At 40.1% G+C, this 21097-nt stretch overlaps 1 protein-coding gene across 2 annotated transcripts in view; it reads right to left on the minus strand.

Annotated features, from left to right (window-relative positions):
* LOC119649571 (glycine receptor subunit alpha-2) overlaps window positions 1–21097 on the minus strand; it is a 371241-nt gene that overhangs the window by 15873 nt on the left and 334271 nt on the right. For both annotated transcript variants that reach the window (XM_038051774.1, XM_038051773.1), the window contains exons 11-14: window positions 6000–6050; window positions 4939–5304; window positions 3651–3653; window positions 3433–3543 (exon numbers count right to left, since the gene is read on the minus strand). In XM_038051774.1, coding sequence (XP_037907702.1) covers window positions 3433–3543; window positions 3651–3653; window positions 4939–5304; window positions 6000–6050 — 531 coding nt within the window. The remainder of the gene's footprint in view (window positions 1–3432; window positions 3544–3650; window positions 3654–4938; window positions 5305–5999; window positions 6051–21097) is intronic.

Genomic DNA, 21097 nt, shown 5'->3' on the forward strand with positions numbered 1-21097 from the left:
ACCCGAGATGTACAGTCTACTTTCATCCAGATCGAGCAGGCGCCGCGGGATCTGGAGCTGCATATAATGAAGGCAACACGAAGTACGCACTGGTCAAACGAAAACAATAAAGATAGGAGACTTAGACTTTGAGACCGTTGAAAATTTCTCCTATTTAGGGTCGAAAATCACAACCAATAACAGCTATGACGATTAAATCCGCGCACGGTTGGTGGCTGCCAACGGGGCCTATTTCAGCTTACAAAAACTGATTCGCTCGAAACGTCTCACTATAGGATCAAAGCTATTACTGTACAAGACAATGATCTTGTCAGTCCTCATGTATTCCTCGGAGACTTGGGTCCTTAGCAAGAAAAAAACTGCGAGCTCTTGACCACGTTCGGGAGAAGAATCCTCCGAAGAATTTTTGGACCCCTACATGAAGACGGACGATTCCGTAGTCTACATAGCGACGAAATCTATGAACCGTCTGGTTGTGGATAAAATCCGGTTCAACAGGTTGCGGTGGGTGGTCAATTAACCCGTATGGATGGGGATGATCCAGCTCGGAAAGTCTATAAGGGCAATATTTATGGCAGAAAAAAAAGACGAAGCAGACCCTCCTAAGATGGAGCGACGGCGTAGGTCAGGACGCCAGACATCTTTTAGGGATATCAAGTTGGTGGACCTTGGCGCAAAACCGGGATGTCTGGAGTTCTTTGTTAAGACAGGCCTAGACCGGATACCGGTTGTTGTGCAGTTGATGATAATGATGGGTGCTGATATGGCGCTGCTACTGCAATTACTTTTACGGCCAAGTGATTCGCTTTAGTGTTATTGGTTTGAGTGACCGAAGAGATGCCCCATGGAAAATTCGTCTGGAGTGTCGGCGTAACTCACTAAAAGAGGACATTTTTAGGCTGACTCAAAAAAAAATGTAAAGGCTTTACCAGAACTATTCCATCCCCAGTGAGACACCCGTATTTGAAATTCTGGACACACTAAAACAGAATCTTTATATTGTATGCAGTTGGTTGCGACGGTATCGCGAAAGCCACTCCAGACGTATCTAGAATGCAACGTACGCGGCGAGCCTGCGGAGCTTTTTAAGATCGTTAAGATTAACGAATGATTAACGAAGCGAAAGAATATTGGGGCCAATTTTGGGGGTTCCCACCTAACATGTCCAGCGGATTACCGCCGAAGGCACCCCTTTGCCGGTCATGACTTTCGCGGATATGTTACCGAAGAGAAGATTCAAAGAGTTATAAACAGCTCGAAGAACTGGAGGGGCCAGGTCTAGATCGGGTGCAGAACATTCGGTACAAAAAGTTCATAAGATACATGGTCGGTTGGCACACAACATAAATCAGGTCATTATTCGGCCGGTGGAATTTCTACCCTTCCTCACTGCGGGAACTACCTGCCCTTATCCCTAAGAAGGACAAGATGCAGGACTCCGCAGATACAAGACCACTTACTTATTACAAACCCTTTAAAAATTCATAACGTCCATTATTAGTGGAAAGGTTAATACGCACCTCGAGACCAATAACGCTCTATCTGAGGAACAGGAGGTTGCCGAGTTGGGAATACGGATGGACATCTTCCAGGGTGATTTGTTGAGTCCCCTTTGGTTTTGCATGGCACTGAACCCCCTTTCATGGCTACTGAATGATGCCGGAGAGCATAGTTTCTTAATCAAATATAGCCTACGTGTTAAGTGTGAGTTCACACAGCTGGATATACTTAGATGACATCAAGTTCTATATTGGTACTGATAGCCATCTTAGAAGTCTGTTACGAATAGCAGACATGTTCAGCCGTAATATTCGGGTGGAATTTGAATTAGACAAATATCGAATCCAAGCCATCTGGAAAGGTCATCATGAGCCACATGCCGAGCATCGCGTTGGTGACCTTCACATTCAAGCTATGATTGAGACAGAGTTCTAAAAGTACCTAGGAACTCTGCAAGGAACCTATGCTCGAGTTAGTGATCTGAGGGGTGCTCTGCTGTTCGAACTCCTGTGACGTGTAAAGCTGGTACTGAAATCGCATTTCTCGGGGAAGAATAAAATAACCGCATTAAGTGTATTCGCTATCCCTTTACCGGCTTATGAATTCGGAATAGTGCCGTGGACGACGACCGATTAGTAAAAAGTTCAGCGGCGGATACGGACTACTGTGTATAAATTCTGAACGCCTCATTTAAACTCTGCCGTGGAGCAGATGAACCTGCCTCGTGACATTGGAGATAGGGACGTGGTTGACGTAGCTGCACAACGTGACCAAGCCGATTCGCTACGCGTTTATTGTTACAGCAAAGAGCAAGCGAGTCCCTTGAATGCGGCTGTTGCAGATTGGCTGACTCTACTTAACTTGAAAGATCGATCTTTCTATCCTCTGAGTGGAAGTCAAAGGCAATGCACGGTAACATGTGAATTGTCTTTGGCGGACATTGGTCGATTTGCATTTGTGGAGCAGGTTGTTATGTGCTGGGGAGCCCTTTGCTGAGACCGAGGGGTTCATGTGTGCCATTCAGGAGCTGGTGAAGAACGACTAGTTCAGGATGTGTGGTTTGGCATTAGAGAGTTTAGACCATCTCATTTCTAGCTGCACTATAATGGCACCAGCGCAATACATGAACAGGCCCAATGCTGTATATAATGTCATTCACTAAAACCTTGCATACAAGCATGGGCTAATCACGGGTGTTCTCAGCGAATTCTCTCACTAACCTACTACAGCCCATCGCAACCAGCGCCCCTTTATATTTAAAGTAGGTAGGATCGCCGAGCCTAAATGCTTGGCGCTTAGTGCTAGTATTAGGCAAAATCCAGAAACCGCTGAGGTTGTGGCAACAGGAAGTTAATGAAATGACATATAAACATTACAGCGGCAGTCATGTCTCAAGTTTGGGAAAACTGTAGTGCCCAAAAGGACCTCTCCTCACATCCCCGAGCCTGGCTAACATAGAGGTGTATACGCGTATGTCGGCGGGAGCTGCTGTATTTGCTGGTGGACTTTCGGGGTCAACTTCCTTCGTGATCTGTAACGTGTTTCTAGTGGCCTTGTTTGGAAGACAAAGAAGAGTTCAAGGGACTATAGGATCATGGTCATGAATCTGGAAAAGGACGGGAAGAGGGTCAGAGTGAAGCTTACATTATATTACAAAAGGGAAATAGAAGTAGTCGAGCGAGGAGCACCTGGCCCAGAACAGTAGAAGTGCATGTGAAGTCGTGGAAGGAGATAATAGAGATAACAGACGTGGTATTGTTTCCGACTTCTTTCAGCTCCTGCACTGCAATTGATACGCTATTCGTATAGGGATTGATCGCAATCGTTCCGATCACCCGTTTTTCCACAATTCTAGCTTTCACCTGCTTTATTTTATAGCATTATGAATAAATTATTCATTTTGAAATTCAATTGGTATTTTAATATCCTTACCTCAGTAGCACATCCATTGTTTGCTGCATGCGTGCATGGACTGGTACCTCCTCCGCAACTGGTGCAGGCTACAATTTCATTCGGACCACTTGCGTCTCTCTTCTTCTCTCCCTAAAATTGGACAACATATTAGTAAAAAGATGCATCTGATATCTAATAAAACTTCAAGCGAGAACATTGCAAACAAGGCTGACGTCCAAATGAAACAGCAAACTTACCGGCTGAGTCCGTCAGGCAGCATTAAAGAAGGAATTCTCAAGTTAATAATGAATATTGCTACAAAATACAGTAAGTTAGGAATAGTGATGTATTGGTTTGAGTGAAAATTATGATAAAGATTTGCATGTAATTTCAAGCTGTCTGCCAGTTGGCTTTGTGCGTATGCTTTGATGAACCAAAAGGCTATTCACAAATTGCCTACGTCTACTCTGGCCTAAAGTTTGCATTGAAATTAATAATTTCTATCAGCCGAGAATCCTGTTTCTCTGTAGAAGTATGCAGTTTTGTAAGATATTGCTTGATATATTGTATGTGCATGTAAATGTATGTACACAAAATCTCTGTTCCGAGGGAATTGTACATTATTATTTAGCAAAAGGTGGAAAGTTAGCATTCTTCGTAAATAATGGAAGATTGAATTTTTCGGTGCTGCGGTCTTATACACACCCAATATTTCAAAGTCATCCAACTTCTTCCTATGTTCGTAAAACAGTAGTTATTGAAATAAAAATGGGTTATTTTGAGGTGCTCCTAAGTGAGCTAGAAATATGCCTTCAACAAATTTGCGAATTTGTTATGCATCCTTTTCCGTGCACGCAACCTGGTAACTTACTTATGAGCTTAATTTCAGCTAGGCCAGTCTTGACCCTCTTAAAAAACTCCACACAATCAAAGGGTTTTTGGAAAGGTTGTGTCAGTTCCAGTGAGAAAAAGGTATGTTAGCAGTCGGAGGTAGGGTTTTCAAAAACGCAACAATATGACTGGGGACCCAAGATATAAACCACTGCGACTGATGAAACCAGAATTTTGACCGTATTTCGCGTTCAAATTCGAACTACGAACCAGACTAGCCTTTCTATTTAAATGATGTAGATTCTGCTATTAATCGATTATTCAGTATAAAATATATATAAAAGTGATATGAAGCATTACTGAGCAGTGTGTAATTTTTTCTGTATTTTCAGCTTGTACAAAACTACTTCTGCAACACGTGCTCTTTACCTTGGTCATAACTACTTGCTGTAGGATTGTTATATTCAAGGGAAGTCTATGTGTTTTTCGTCGATTCGTCCTTAGTTTGGAAAATCTTTGACTTTGCTTTTAACATGATGAATAGAGAAAATCTAATAAAAAATTAATTTCGTCCTTCAAAAATGGAAATTCAAATCATAACAAATAAAACGAGGTTACCCTTTCCACCGCCGAGACCAAAATGCATGTTTTGCTAGTTTCAATCATGTAATGCAATTTTATAGCTAAGGTCCCCAAATAAAATGAAAAACTTACAGAATCGCAACAGAGGCTCTTCAATTCTACGGTCTCGGGAGTTATCTCTACGGACTCCTTCGTTGGCACAATGTCAATGTCGATTGCAGTCACTCGACTAGTTTTTCGTCTTGGAGGTTTGACAGGATATGATTTCAGAGAAGCCTCGCCTCTCTCAGGGTGATACTCTATATTCACGGAGGAGCTGCCCCTCTCTTTGGTTAGTGTAACAGCAGATCCTGAGGGAAGTGCATTATCTTTGGGCCTGTCATCGGAGCACACTTGGCTACTAGACAACAAAGGATTTTTTCTTTTGAGCTGTTCGCTAGGCGGTTTCGGCTTTTCCGATGATGTGACCGCTGCCAAGAACTCTTGTTCGATCACCTCCTAATATACAATTTCTTCATTAGTACTTTGGTAAGAGACAGTTCATGAAAACTTTCAAGTCAACAACAACATTCTATGAAAAAGTAACACAAACCAATTAGAACATGGGTTACTCAAAATCGGTGGGAATCAACACCTGGTTAGTAGGATCTACGAGTATCTAGGGGTCGGGTTAAATCATTTCCATTACTATCATATAAGTATCGTAGATGTGCCAAAATAAAACCTTCGAATAGTCTGAGGTCATGGAGGTATCTACGGTGTGTGGAGGCGTGTACCATGTGAATGTGAATGTATGATACCTGAAACGAATGAGAATGGGTTCAACGTTCGATGCGGAAAGTGTATTTCGTTTTACTCGGTATCACAACAAAATACAGCGCAGTGGCGTTAGCGTTCAATTTTTCCAACTGGTACTAAATGGCTCTAATACTGCCAACTCAAGCATGAAGTCCGTTCGATTCTTTCAAAGCAGATCAACTGGTTGTTAGATGCACATTTAATACATGAATCAACTCCCAAAAGTATAAATATCAATTCAATTAAGCTAAGTGTAATTACGAGCTATGATAAAGTACGGTTTTGGTTTACGTTTAATAAAATTCAAATTTTTGAGTTGCGGCATGCGAAAAATCGTATCAGATAACAGCGCTAGCTAAGATTTAGAAAGCATAAGGAAACTAGTGATAGCTTACCAAAGGGCTTGCAAGAATGATTCCGATCCTGCTTAGAACTGCTGGAAGGCGCTGGAAAAATCATATTACACAATTGGTTCAAACAAAAATACACTTTGAGAATGTGGTCAATGTGTAAATGTTTACGAATTCGAAAATAAAATGCGAACGATAAGCCCACTAAGATACAATAGAAAAGTTTCCCAGGACACTGAGTATCTGAAATTTAAAACCAGATATCATTTAGAGGTTAGATTGTCCAATGAATATTTATGTTCGGCAGAACCCTTTTCGGAAATATGTTGGGAACCCGTATTAATATACTTCGAAGTTAAAAATCCACCGTTTTAGAAGCAACAGGAAATTTCCTCGATAGGGTTTTGTAAACGCCTACTAATCTTTAAATTAGCTTGCTTCTAGTTCAATAAAAATTGCCAAGGAAATACTGATGTAAACAGATAATACCTGAAGCTTAAAAAAATGTTGGCTATAAAAAGGAAGACCATATAGGTAAGCGGAGCAAGAAAAAAACTATAAAGCCTGACAAAGCATTCCCTTTTAGCTATATATAAACCATTATTAGGGCTTCACTCATCAAAAGCACAAAATTCGTTTATCAGATTTCAGAAGCTTTGCTAAGATTTCAGATTATACTCGTGTAGTATCCCAGATGCAGTGGCAGGATTCATTTATATTTACGGTTAGATTCTATGACAAAATTTCACTGAATTCTGTAGTAAACATTTTACTTTATTTTTTGGTTTTCAACACACTTAGCGCTGACTTCATCCCAGGATCATGCAGGCTCCACTCTCGATGGGAGTGCCCGGTCCCTAGATCAAAAGTCGTTTTTATAAGAACGCTCTTACTTTCAAGCGAGTCACCTTTTTGAATTTTGCTGTCAGTTTGTGATTGTTTATGATATAATGAATAATAATAAACATGATTATCTTTTTCGAGAAATCGAAACATTGGCTTAAGTAACGACATTTTTTACGGCAAAATTTTCCATTTGATTGTTTGTTTCAAAAAGGAGAAACTTTTTTTTCTTTTAAAAATGACGTTTCTTATTATTTTGAGATATTTTTGTAATAAGCATTTTTGTTTCATTATTGAGCCATCAAACTTAGAAGAATATGTTCGAAAAGGAATCTGATGAGGGCAGCAGTACCGATTAGGGTCCTAATCTCATACCAGTAGAAACTAAAGCTTCCGAGGAAGGTATCATGTTAAATGTGTAAAAAATCGACTTCTTTAAACGCGGAGAAAAATTTACAAAAATAATAATTGAAGAAATTTTGGGGAACGTGCAACGACTAAGAAGATTGCACGAAGACTTAAAAGATAATCATCCTGGTTAGCCAGTCGCGGCCTAGAGGGAAAAGCTATTCCAAAAACCAAAAAAAATTCGCGAAATGGATCTTGAAGCTTCACCCGCAAATATTGAAGGTACATACACTACCACGTCGACTTGCACCTGTATGCGTCTTTGCCAACCAGGCTCGGGAATGTCATTTTATGAAACTTTACGTGTCCTTAAGCCTTAAGCCGCACCGACACCTGAAAATAACAAGCCACATCGGGACACCTACCGGAAGTAAACACGCGAACTAAATCTGGAAATAGAACAAAACAAGTCGGGAAACCGAAAACTAGACGTTTCAGGTATGAAGGGTTTTGTGAATTTTTTATATAAAGTCATTTGAGTGTGCATTTGCCCCACTAGTACTTAGCACGTAATATATCCATACATTATGTGAGAGTATCCACTTTCAGGTGATATTGACATTCATGGTCTTGAATTTGCAAAGAAATGACAACTTTGACCTATTATAACTTTGTTAGTAATAATGTGATTTCCACCAAATTCGGTAGAATTATGTTTTATTTGATAGTCTATATTACTGACCACTACGTGGTACTAGAATGAACATAAGGGGGGGGGGGGTTTGCAGCCAAATACTGAAAATTATAGTAATATACTATTATTAACTTTAATTGAAAATATCGGTATGTAGGTTATTTCGGAGCCCAGGCACCATATAGTGACAGCCCCGTGTTTTTGTCAGATTTTTCGGTTTGGTAATTTCTGAGAATGGACCCGTTAAAGAAATGATCACTTTCGACCCCCCGCACTCCCCACTTTTCCAATAAATGTCAAAACTAAGACCGGCTTCGAAAATTACTAACCGACACCTTTCATTTGACACCCCACATAATTATATTTGGTAAAAAAACTTTACACGTCCCTTTTGCATGTATGGGGATCCCCCCTTGAATTCGACGTAAAACGATGTAACTCACTGGATGCGTGAGCGTTTACAGTTCCTACCTTTTCACAAAATTTGGTGTCAATCGCTATAACTGTCTCCGAGAAAAATGCGAGTGACGGACAGACAGACAAACAGACAGTAAACCGATTTTAATAAGGTTTTGTTTTACACAAAATCTTAAAGATGGCTCGACCGTACGCGTTGAGCCGGAAAACTCCAGACCCGAGTGTCGTGATCAAGAGGGAAGATCCACGACCGATCATATCCTCCCGTCAATGCTTTTCCTGCCTCAAAAATTCATGAGGCGCGGCCACCCTGCCTCGGCATCCAGAGGCCATCACAATGGCGATGTCAGTGTCGCGAACTAAAGAGTCAAGTTGGAAATCGCGTGTGTGGTTCATATATAATATTGCGGAAAGTGAAATTTATATGAATCGTCTATGTTTAATTTGGACCCGAAAATGTTCACAAATAAATTCTGTTTGAGATCGGTGTTAGCCAAGAAGAAAAATTGGGTTTTCCAGATTTCCCTGAGGGAGTGTCCGAAAAGAAACTCCAAATTTAAATAGCGGAAGTTAGACGCTTCGGGTATAAAGACTCCGTATTCATCTTGAATGAGCAATTTCCTATGTATGTTTTCCCATTTGTACATGCCTCGAATTCAAAATAATCCTTGATGTCTGTATTTCGAAATTCCAACTCCGCGCGCGTCTTAGAGTGCTGGTTTTGAGTAATTTGATCCTTCGCCTGTCATTATACCAGAATTCATGGGGCCAACCGAGATAACAGCACGTGAGCTAAACCTGAAATAAAAATAAAATAATAACTGCTCGACCGTGCTCGTGGGGCCCTATAGCTTCGGTTTCGCGATCGAAAGGGAGAATCAGAGAGACGATGACAAACTCGATCGATGGTTCCCCTACCTCAGATGGTGTGGCCTTCGAGGTTCTCACACTGTTTTGTATATTCACCCCATTTCATTGGAGTATGCCCCCTATTGTAAGAGTTTTGCAGGGTTAGAGAGGAATAAGGGGAAAGGAAGTCCTCAAATCCGCAATATTTCGTTAGCATTCATTTACATTTATATATTTTTGTTACATACAGAAAATACTAAATTTTAGCAGAATCGCAAAAAAAGAAATGATAAAATAATAAAAGGATAAAATATATATATAAATATGTATAGGAGAAACTAAGAGAGACTAAAAAAAAAAATCTTTTTCTTAACTGAAAGTATAATAAATATTAAAAATAATAAATGATAAAATCAAAAATAAAACAAATCTACATGGTAAAATACAGGGTCCTCCCCCTCTAGAGCTCTAAGGGTTAAGATCCCAAGCATTATTTAAAAGCTTGACAGATTTGGTTAGAGCATCTTAGGAAAACACACATATTTTTTCATTGTGCATGTTAAACACTCAAAATCAGTATAAGATCACATAAAAATTGTTTGCAGTATTGCCAAAATCGGGAGTTTGTTCAATTATTTTCCTAAACTGCACTACAAGTCAAGCTAAATAGCCTGGAAATGGCCACTATATTTAACCGACCTAAGGAGAAACTAATCAATCCTACTAAATAAATAATTCATCTATATAAGTCGCGGCCAGTGAAATGTGGAAAAGTCCAATAAAAGGGTTTTATGGAAACACAGGTACTTTATTTTGCAGGTAGTAAATTTTTCAGCGTAAATAGAGGCGACCTTGAAGGTTTTAGATCAGTAATGTGATTGTGGTGTGACGCGACAGACAACAGTTAAAAAAACGGAAAGGACGTCGAATGTGAAGAAAATGAGTGAAGTTGCAAAAGGGAAGATTTTTGTGTTGCGAGCCGAATCTTTAAATGAGCGGGAAATTTCGGCAAGGGTAGGTTACAGTAAGTCAGCAGTAGTAACTTTTTTAAAAAAATTTGCTGAGACTGGATCTACAAAAAAAAGATGAGGAACCTACAGAAAGAGGATTAGTCTTAGAGACTGCTTCAAGACCGCTGAGGATGTGAAAAAACATATTGTTGGACTTGGAGGAACACCCGTTTCTACAAGGACTGTACGAAGAAGGCTCCAATAGGCTGGGATATCTGCACACCGCCCGATAAGAAACCGTGCTTAACCGCTCAAATGAAACGGAAACGCTTTGAGTGGGCTAAGGAGTACAAAATCGGCATTGTTGATGATTGGAAGAATGTGATCTTCTCAGATGAAACGAAATTCAACATGTGTATGTCCGCAGAAAGACTGGAGAGTGTTATAGCTACGAGTATATTCTACGAGCGTCAAGGCATCCAGTGAGCAGAATGATTTGGCGATGCTGTTTGTATTCCCAAATTGGACGATTGGCTATGCTTGAAGGGACGATCAAGGCTGTTGATTACAAAAACATACTGGCAGAAAATTTGGTACCTGCCATCGAAGAACATTTTTCGTATGTGGATCAAATGATTTTCCAAGATGATTCTGCTCCTTGTCATCGAGCTCAACTGGTAAGCATCATTTTTTCCTTAATTCTTATCCTATCCTCAACAATCCCGATCTGAACCCAATAGAGAATCTTTGGCGCATAATGAAAGTGCAGATAGCGAAAGAGGGGCCGACTAATTTAGAAGAGTTAGACAGAATAATCCAAAAGATTTGGTACGAAGGCATTCCAGCAGAAGTCTTGAAAAATTTAATCAGTTCAATGCCACGTCGAGTTATGGCGGTTATAAAAACGAGAAGTGGTTCAACAAAATATTGAAAAGTGCGTTTAATATGTACCAATATTACCACTTCAAAGATCAAACGTCAAAATGTGTAAAGGAATTTAGTACAAGTAAAATTTGACAATGTATTGCAAAGTATCTTTCAATAAACATGTCATATTTTTGATCATTTTTTTAATTTTACTTAATTATGTTGTTTGTAGTTTCAAAATTTTCTGGTAAAAAAATTTAAGCGCAATAATTTGCCTTGTTTCTGCCTTGTTTCTTAAATGTGGCTGAAAATTCCAGTCATAAAACGATGTAATTTAACTTTTCAACTTGTCCATATTTCATTGGTTTCGCCTTCTTCGACGGTGGATTTCAGTCTTTCGATACGGAATCGCCCCCCGCTGCTCCTGGAAGCGCCGAGTTGTCTTTCGGCATATTTGTTACCTTTAACTAGCACCAGGTGAATCCAAGAAGGGCAATGCCAACAAGTCTAAATGCAAATCTACTTTTGGAAAAATTGGGATAAAAAATGTACGCTCGCATTACAGTCAAAAATCAACGTACCAACTAGGAAAGCGAAGCGAACCAGGACAATTATTCACCGCACCAACTGTTTCTTCCGTCTTAATGACTCGAAGAACCAAAACTATCTCCCCATGTCCAGCTGATCAGCTGCCCACCCAATCCTCCCTTATTCCGCTGAACACGGCCTTGAAATCTATGCCGGCTCAGCGACAACAAGAAGCATGCAATTCCTCGAAATCACGATCAATCGCCTGCCTGCACCCAATAATGCGTAATATGGGTAAATTTAACGAACGATTTGACCTGTTAATTTTCTTCTTGCGCCATTTGAAAACTTTCACAAAATAAAATTTGGAATTCTTCAAATGAAACTGGGTTCTTGAATTTATATAAAAGCAATCAATTGTCAGTTTGTTTTAAAAAATTAGTAAAATTAATTATTTGAAAAGTTAGATGAAGGGCGGGATGGGAATTATGAAATTGACAGGGCAATTGGGAAAGTTCAGGGGTGTAAAAAAATGTGAGAGATGAGGGAATATTACACATTATTCAATGCATTCTCTTGCCAGATTAACCTTAGAAACAATAACTCCAGAGATTTGGATTGACTTGACTGTTGGAAATTAAATGAATTCTTCGCCACGCTATTTCAAATTTTTTAATTCGAAGCAACGTGATCGGACAGTTTATTATTTGCTATTATTAATGGACACTTAGGACAAATAATCGGAATAATTAAATAGTCGAAAATAAATTTGGGAGGGGAGGGGCCCTTTACTCTACTACCAGTTAATTTGTTAACCATTTCTGTTTCTTGCTGCAAAAATAAGTGCGCAAGGAATCAACTAGGCGGTAATGTTGTGAAAGCTCAACCACGTACGCCCCTGTCTCCGGTGTCGCGAGCGTGAACCACAGCAATATTCCGAGTCCATGCGCCAGTGAAGGAAGAGGAAATACATTTAATGCGCGTATTTTATTTTTTCTAGAGCGATGCCATTTCAGCACTAGCTTCATACTCGCAGGAATCTCTTTCAAACCATCCACTCGAGCAGTGGTTCCTTGCTGAATTCCTCGGTATTTGTGGAAGTCCGTCTCGGTCTTTGCTTGGATGCAAAGGTCATCATCCTTTTCATGTGGCTCGTGATGACATTTCCAGATGGCTTGGATTCGATATTCGTCTAATTCAAATTCCATCCGAATATTACGGTTGAGCATGTCTGCTGTTCGTAACAGACTTCTAAGATGGCTTCAACTCGATAGCTCTTCTGCCCCTCGGGAAAAATGTTGTTCGTTTCAAGGTGCACATTTACCCTTCCACTAATATTGGACCTTATAAATTTATAGAGGGTTGGTGTGTAAGTAACCGGTCTTGTGTCTGACGGATCGTGCCCCGTGACCTTTTTTGGGAAAAGGTAGGTAACCCCGGCAGTGAGGAAAGGTGGAAATTCCATGGCTTGTGCCTTTAGCGGTAATCCACTCAGCCTGCTGTGTGGGGAACCCCAAATCCCACAACAGTGCTCTTTTCCTTCTGTTGTCGAAAATTTCATTGTATGGATGCTCTATTGTAATTTATTGAGTGATCTGAAAAAAATCCGATGGGTCCTTGCATACATTAAATCCTAGACAGACAGAGTGATTTTGACCGTACATCATAAACGACTCCAAACAAAAGAAAGTTTCTGTTTTAGTATATCCGGGATATCAACTACGGGTGCCTCACATGGCGATGACATGATTCCAGTAAACCCTCTTCACTTTGTTGTTCACTTGTCTGTTGGCATTGACGCTGCTGATTTGAGTTAGTCTAGCAATGTGCTGCTTTAGTGAGTCATGCCGACGTTCCAAACGTTCTTCCCAGGTTCTTCGGTCACTCAAACCAATAACGTGAAAGCGAATCTTCTAACCGTTCAATCTGACCGTCGCAACTGTACCATAATATACAAGGGAATGTAGTTGGAGTAGCGACATATCAGCCAGTCAAGACGTAATCTCATCGGTGGCTTGAGATAGAATTCTGGCAGTTATTGGAGGTGCATTGAGTCTGGGAATACCTGATCTATACAAATGATCCATTTCCGGAAATTCTATACATGCTCTTTGGAATTCCTCCCGGATCTCAGCGGAGCCTTCAGCCGGACGGCGCAGAAGAGTGCTTTGACGAGTACTGAAACTGTTGCTTCTAGTGCGAAGTGGTGTTGTTGAAACCACCACCTTTGTCTTATCGCCTCTCGTTGCTAATTCTCGCGATGACTTCAAGTCGAACACCTTCTTTGATGACGGCCGGGACTGGGGCCATTTCATTTATTTTTGTTATTTTCATTTGTTTTTACATCATTCGTTTCGGTTTATTTTTTTCCGATCCTTATAATAATTTTTCTTTCTCTTATTTTAAGCTTGTGTTCCCTATAATTTTTTTTAAAATTTAATGATTATTCCATTTGTTTCTATTTTGTCATATGTATTTGTCTGGATTTTTTTGTTTATTATATAGCAACATGTAGATGAGATAAAACTATCTATTTGAGGACTCATCCTTCTCCGTCCCTTCTCCAGGCCATGAAAGTCTCATTAAATTAAAGGATATCCTCCAATATTACGGCCTAAGAATGCCAAGGCAGGGTGGGAACCCCAAAGGCTGCGCCTTATGATTATTTGAGGCTGCAGAAGCATAGATGGAGGATGAAGCCGTCGTGGAGCTTCCATTTTGATCATTTTCAGGTTCCGATGCGGACCTCCAGGGGGAAACGGAGTCATTTTTTGCCTTTTGGTATATTAACGATTTATATATAAGCGTTTTGTATTCAAAATGGGACGCGTGTCAAACAATTACCCGCTAAGAGATGAAATGTCAGTAATGTTGGTTATATTCAACGTATATATACTATGAGCTACAGCATTTCAAACCTGAAGTGCTGAGCTTCAGGTTTCCGTTGATTTGGATGAGAAAAATTTCGTAAAAGCGATTTTTAAATTATGCCCAAGGAACGGTACAGGAAAAAATTTAAAGTGGTAAAGTCCGGGGAATACGCGTCTCGACCAATAGACCGCCAACGTAACTCATCAATTTTCCTCTTAGTAAGTACACTAATTATGACGTTACCTCTATGCACCAGGGATCGATACATTTCCTTCAGCAATGCCTGTGGACGATCTAATTGCGCATAGTAGACCATCAACTGAAGAATTCGCTCATCCTCCACTTCCACAATCATTGCCGACATTTGGACCAGTTCCAACTGCCAGCCCAACTGAAGTCGAGGAGGCGTTAAAACGAATGAGATCGCGGAAAGCCACAGGATCTGACGACATCGCATCTGAGCTCTGGAAAGCGAAGAGCTGGGACCCAACACTGTGGTTAAGTGAATTCTTTAATCGGGTTATTCAGGAAGGAGGAACGCCATCTCACTGGCAAGAAAGTACCACTGCGCTAATATGGAAAAAAAGGTAGTCTAGTAGAACGTTCAAATTACCGTCCGATCCGGTTACTTTACAATACCATGCAAATTTTTGAACGCATTCTTGACAACCGTATTCGCGAAATCGTTGAAATAACCGTGAATAAAGCCGGATTTGTGAAAAATTGCGGAAGTACTGACGCAATACACGCTGCGCGGTTACTCATGGAGAAACATCGCCATCTTTACATTGCATTTCTGGATCTAGAGAAAGCGTTTGACCGTGTGGCACACGAACTCATCTGGTATGCTTTACGACAACACTTAGTGTGAGACGAACTCGTGCGCTGGCTTCAATTGCTCTACCACGATCCGAAAAGTAAAGTTCGTAGTATGGCGGGTGTATCAAAACCGCTTCGTATCTCTGTTGGTGTCCATCAACGAAGCGCACTCTCACCACTCCTCTTTGTTTTTGTTATGGAAACCGTCACACGGGATATCCAACGTCCAGCCTTATGCAGATGATGTACGAGGTAGTGATCTGCCCAGAACTAAGCGATTTAAATACCTCGGGTCAACGCTAACAGCCAATGGAGAACTGTGTTATGAAATAACTTCACGCATTAACGCAACCTAGATGCTGTGTTCTTTGTGATCGACGGTGTGGTGGTGTTCTTTGTGATCGACGTATCAACGAACGTCTCAAATCTAAAATCTCCCGCAATGTCGTCTGCTCTGTCGCTCTCTATGGTTCTGAGTGTTGGTGGTTTTTCTTCGTTGTAGAGAATTACGGGAAAAACTTACGGAAAAAAATCTATTCACATTTTAAAAATCTTATTACCTATTGAAATAACCGATCTAGATCTCCGAAAAGTTGACGAATATGCAGAATTGCTTTTGAAAAGTGCAAAGCCGAAAAGGGCAGGGGTAGCGAAGCGGAGATACTAAGCTGGTTCCTCATATTTTTGGGCACTATCTTCTGCGTAGGGACTTAAAGCGTCAATTGTCTAGTTTGGTCAACAGCGCATCAACAACGAAGCGACATCGCATTAAGAAATTCTGAATAAATTTGTCTACTACGCACATAACATGTTGCCCACAACTTATATTCGGAAGTAGTTTAACAGTAACATGTGACAGGTGTCACCACAGGCCGACCAAGAAAACGCATGAAATGTCGCTACAAAAAGGATCACATCATTGATTAAAATGGAAAATGGAAAATGCTAGTGCATCAGCCTTAGCCGACGCGGCAGGACATACAAAGTGGTCTATGCAAACCTCGGGGTCACAAGGGTGGTAAGCGATTCATCAGCCGAAATACATAATATTTTGCAACGATGCTGTTGGGAATTCACCTTCTAAGATTGTTATGAGCATTGAAGTTGATGGGGAATGACCGAAAGGCCGACCGAAACAACGATGGGTTGTACGTTAGATGGTGATTTGAAAGTCTCTCAGCTGCATTTAGATCAAGCTTATAACCCAGCAAAAAAAGTGGAATTGGCCAAGACGCGCCGACATCGATTCTGAACGCAACGAAGGCAAAGGAAGGAGAAGAAAAATAATAATTTAAAACACTTAACGAGTATGTAAAGCAGATCTTTTTTTGTAAATAACACAATTACGTAAGTTTTTAGGTTACGGTTTTATGTTTTTTACATAAATATATAATAATAATAATCGTTGGCGCAACAATCCATTTAGATCAAGAGAGAGCTTTTCATTCAAGACATTCAGACACTACAGGATTACAGTACCATATAGGAGGCGATGCGGTCAGCATTGCGCTCGCCCGAGATTATTAGATTATCACCAGTGATATTTGAACCTTGAACCTTGAGCCTTGTGCTTTAACTACTCAACTACCCGGAGACATAAATATATAAGCATAGTATATTTTGAACTTTAAATAGACTTTGTTTGGTTCCTAGTTATCTATTTCGTACTAATCTTCTAGTTCAATTTTCCATTATCATCATCAGTAGGATGACAAGCTGTGTCCCTGGCCTTACTGTAATGAATTCTTAGCGTCTAGCATATGCCATCAATCCATCAAGGGTAGGGCTGGCCTCGTCTTCTCTTGGAGATTTCGCCCTTCTGGACACTCCAGGCAGGCTCTTCTCAATCCATTGGCATCATTTTTCACGACGATAATAAATCTCTTTGCCACCAGTGAGATTTGAACCGCAAACTTCCGCTGCAACAGCTTAGCGCTCTAACCACTTGAGCCATCCGGACAAACAAAAAACAACAAAGCCTGTCTATATGAACGTTTGGCTGTCTGGCTGTTTGTCTGTCACTCCCGATTTACTGTGAAACGGCTGAACCTATAGATAAGAAATTTGGTGAGAATATGTGGTCTGTCAACCCCTTTATATATAGGTGTTATTTTCGGTGAACTTTAATTTGTTTTCACAAAATATGATCATGTGAGGAATCAAATATATGGTTGCCATTCGCCCCTAGGTGGGGTACAGCGTTTCAATTACAACCACGCACCATCGTTCGTGATTAACTGAAATGCTCTTTGGTTCCCCCCACGACTTCTGGAGGCCCTTGAGCTCCTCCTTCACTGTTCTGCGCCAAGTACGTTTGGGGCGACCCACTCGTTGGTCATCTTGGGAGAGCGGATTGCACTGCATAGCGTACCTGCCAATGGACTTGTCGCCCTCCTTAATGTGCGATCTATTCACTGCCACTTTCACCTTCCGATTACAGTGCGTGGGTATCAAATGAAAGGGCTCAATTAGTACTTTTCCCAACTGGCCCTATTTTTATATTGGATTAAACATAGGGGAGCTCAAAATGTGAGCTATAAAAAGTGAAACAGATTTTGTTATCAGAACCTATTCAACTGACAAATTTGAAAAAAAAAAAATACAATGGTATGTCTATACGAAATCTAGGCCTCTAAAAACAAGTCGGAATTCCGGAAGCTGGTGCTTCGGGTATAAAGGTTTTGTGTTCATCTTATATCAACAACTTTCTACGTACATTTTCCCATTCGTATATGGCTAAAAACCCAAAACATTCCTTCATATTTTTTTCCAAACTGCAAAATATATTACAGACACAGATATTATGTTCATCCTAAACAAACAAACATTGTCTATTACCGAATACTATTCCTATATATCCACGTATAGATGCCCATATACATGCATGTATGCATCAGTAATAAACATATTATAAGCAGTAATAAGCAATTTGTTTTTGGATGAGAAAAATTGTTATGTCTTTTATATGTATATAAGTATATTAGGTTCTTGCACATGAAATGGTACTAAAATTTGAAACGACTGTAAAGCTTACAAAAATTTATTTAATTAATGAAAATAGATGCCAGTCGATTCAAAACACTTCCCCCAGCGAGATACAAGAGCATGTATGTCCGAAAGAATAGTGGATAACTCCAGCTATAGAACACCAAACAAACGTGGCTCATTTGAAGGTTTACGTCGCCTGACCGGAATTTTTCGAACCACACTTCATTATCCGACAACAACAGCGCCACTGGTGGTGGCTTGATACAGCCAAATCGCAACTAACTTCAGTTCATTGCCAAATCGGCCATTTCATTTGCAACAACCTAATATCTTCGAGAATATATGTTTTGACCTTTGTTTGCTCTATACGTCTGCTTCATAGCTATAAAACGTCCTCTGGTTTGGTAGTTTCTCCTGTCGTTGTCATTTAAGCTAAATGAAATTATTTTTTCCACAAAAGGGCCTTCAAAATCCTTCGCCTTGCAGAAAATATTATTCACAAAAGAGAGGATTTGAAATTTTCCATTCAGGATTTCCCTAAAATTCATTTAGCATCCAAAAAGATAATACTGGCATCCTCATAAGTTGTCGAAGACTTGTACTTAACAGCTGGGCTTAAGTTCAAGTCAAAAGACAATTTGACTATTAGTTTGTGGGATAGAGCATTTTGAATCAAGCAACTCTTGTTTGTTTCAAGAAAATGGACAAAAAGGAATTTCGTTTGTTAATAAAGTATGGCTTTTTGGTGTAAACATACTGTGCGTCAAGGCTTGGCTCGATAAACATTACTTGGACTTTTCACTAGGAAAATCAACCGTTCAAAAGTGGTTTGCTAAGTTTAAAAGAGGCGAAATGAGCACTGAGCAGTTGGCGACCCAAAAACGCTGTTACTGGCGAAAACATAAAAAATCCACAAAATAGTTTTAGATGACCACAAGGTGAAATTGATCGAGATAGTTGAGGCTCTAAAGATATCAAAGGAACGTGTTGAACATAGCGTGCATGAATGCATTGAGTTGAAGATTCTGAACAGTTTTTGAAGCTTTTCATCCATAAAAAATCCGAATTTATACGTCAATATGTGACTTTCATTTCACATCAGAATCAAAACGATTGTCATCTGTGTTAACTGCACATGGTGAACCGACTTCAAAACGTGTAAAGATGCAACAGTCGGCTGGCAAGGCATCAGTATTTTTGGATGCGGATTGTATAATATTCATCAACTACCTTGAGAAGGGAAAAACCATCAACAGCGACTGTTACATAACATTATTGGAGCGTTTGAAGGATGAAATCAGCTCCATTTGAAGAAAAGGAAAGTGGTGTTTCATCAAGACAATGCACCGTATTACAAATCAATGAAAACGATGTCAAAATTGCATGAATTGTGTTTCGAAATGCTTCCGGGAACCACCGTATTCTCCAAATGCCCCCCAGCGACTGTTTCCTATCATCAGACTTCAAGAAAATGTTGCTATTAGTGCCGATAAAGAGCTAATCGCCGAAACTGAGGTCTATTTTGAAGCTATTTTCGTTAATATTTCCTGTAATGGTTTTTCGAATGATCGTTTTTAAAAACGGTAAGTTTGTTTAGCTTAAATTGTAGGGAAGTTTAAACTAGCCCAATTAGAGGCGGTGCTGACATAGTTACATTTCCTGTTAATGCAACGAGCGACATCAACTTTGGTGTCATGTTGACGCAAACAACGTTAGCTAAGTGTACAAATTATTCGACATTCTCAGATTGAAAACCTTAGTTTCGTTGGTTTTTATTTAACTCCGCTTGCCTTCTTATGCAAGTACAGAGCCGTTTGGCAAAGGTCTATGACTATGTGAGAGACTTCATTGAACTCTTCGTGTCTCCCAGCCAATACAGCATGAACTTCCTTTGACAAGGTGTAACGCTAGGTTATTCCACTTTGGACTTTCTAGGAGATTTTACCCGGATATGCCCTGACATTTTGTACCAGCATATGTCGTTATGATAATTTTTCCTGTCCCGATTTAAGTTTTTATTTGTTAGACTCTTATTCCCTTCTCTTTCATACTTCACATTGCTACAGGAGATGTGGGATCCAACAACCTGAGACAAGAAAACTATTAAATGAGAACGTTATTCAAAGTTAAACTTTTGAGTTATAGTGTCCGGATGGCTGTGGTTAGAGCGCTAGGCTATCGTACCGGGAGGTCGCGGTTCAAATTCCACTGGTGGCAGAGTGATTTGTTATCATGACTGGATGTCGGATACCAGTCGACTCAAATGTGAACGAGTACCTGGGTCGAATTAGGGTAATAATCTCGGACGAGCGCAATGCTGACCACATTGCCTCTTACAGTGTACTGTACTGTACCGACACGGTCTTAAAAAAAATAAAGTGATTTAATACAATTCAAGGTCCTGATCCAATACAGATTGTTGCACCAACGATTTTTATAATTTATAGGACACTCTGAATATTGTTGGCGTTCTTAATGAAGTGTCCGCTACTCCGCCACATGGCAACCATTTGCTTCGTTGTTGCCTTGGTTCGTTACCTCAGTTAAAAAATAAAATCGTTTAAACATCGACTTCAAATTATCAAACTAATTTCAATTCGAAATTTTTAACAAAAACTTTGCAGTTCTAACCTCCCGAAAATCCAAAATGTCATTTAGTATTATCATATTACATAAATTGAAAATGGAAACGATCATTGACTTTGTATAGCATCGGCCTAACGGCTCGATACAGAGAAAAGAGATTTGCGTTGTTTAAAGGCAAAGAGGAGAGTCAACTGGTACATCAAGGAGGGTACTGCTGTATATTCGTTTCGGGTCGAGCGTTCACATGATTAAGGGAGGGAGATTGCCTGACCAGTCTGTGGACGGGACGGTTTTTCAACAGTGAAGAAATGGAGCAACGTGTGTGCATAGCAATACTATATGAAGCTAGGATAATTTGAGTGCTTCTCTAGAAGTTCACGTAG

This window comes from Hermetia illucens, chromosome 2, assembly GCF_905115235.1.
Source record: "Hermetia illucens chromosome 2, iHerIll2.2.curated.20191125, whole genome shotgun sequence".
Taxonomy (NCBI): Eukaryota; Metazoa; Arthropoda; class Insecta; order Diptera; family Stratiomyidae; genus Hermetia; species Hermetia illucens.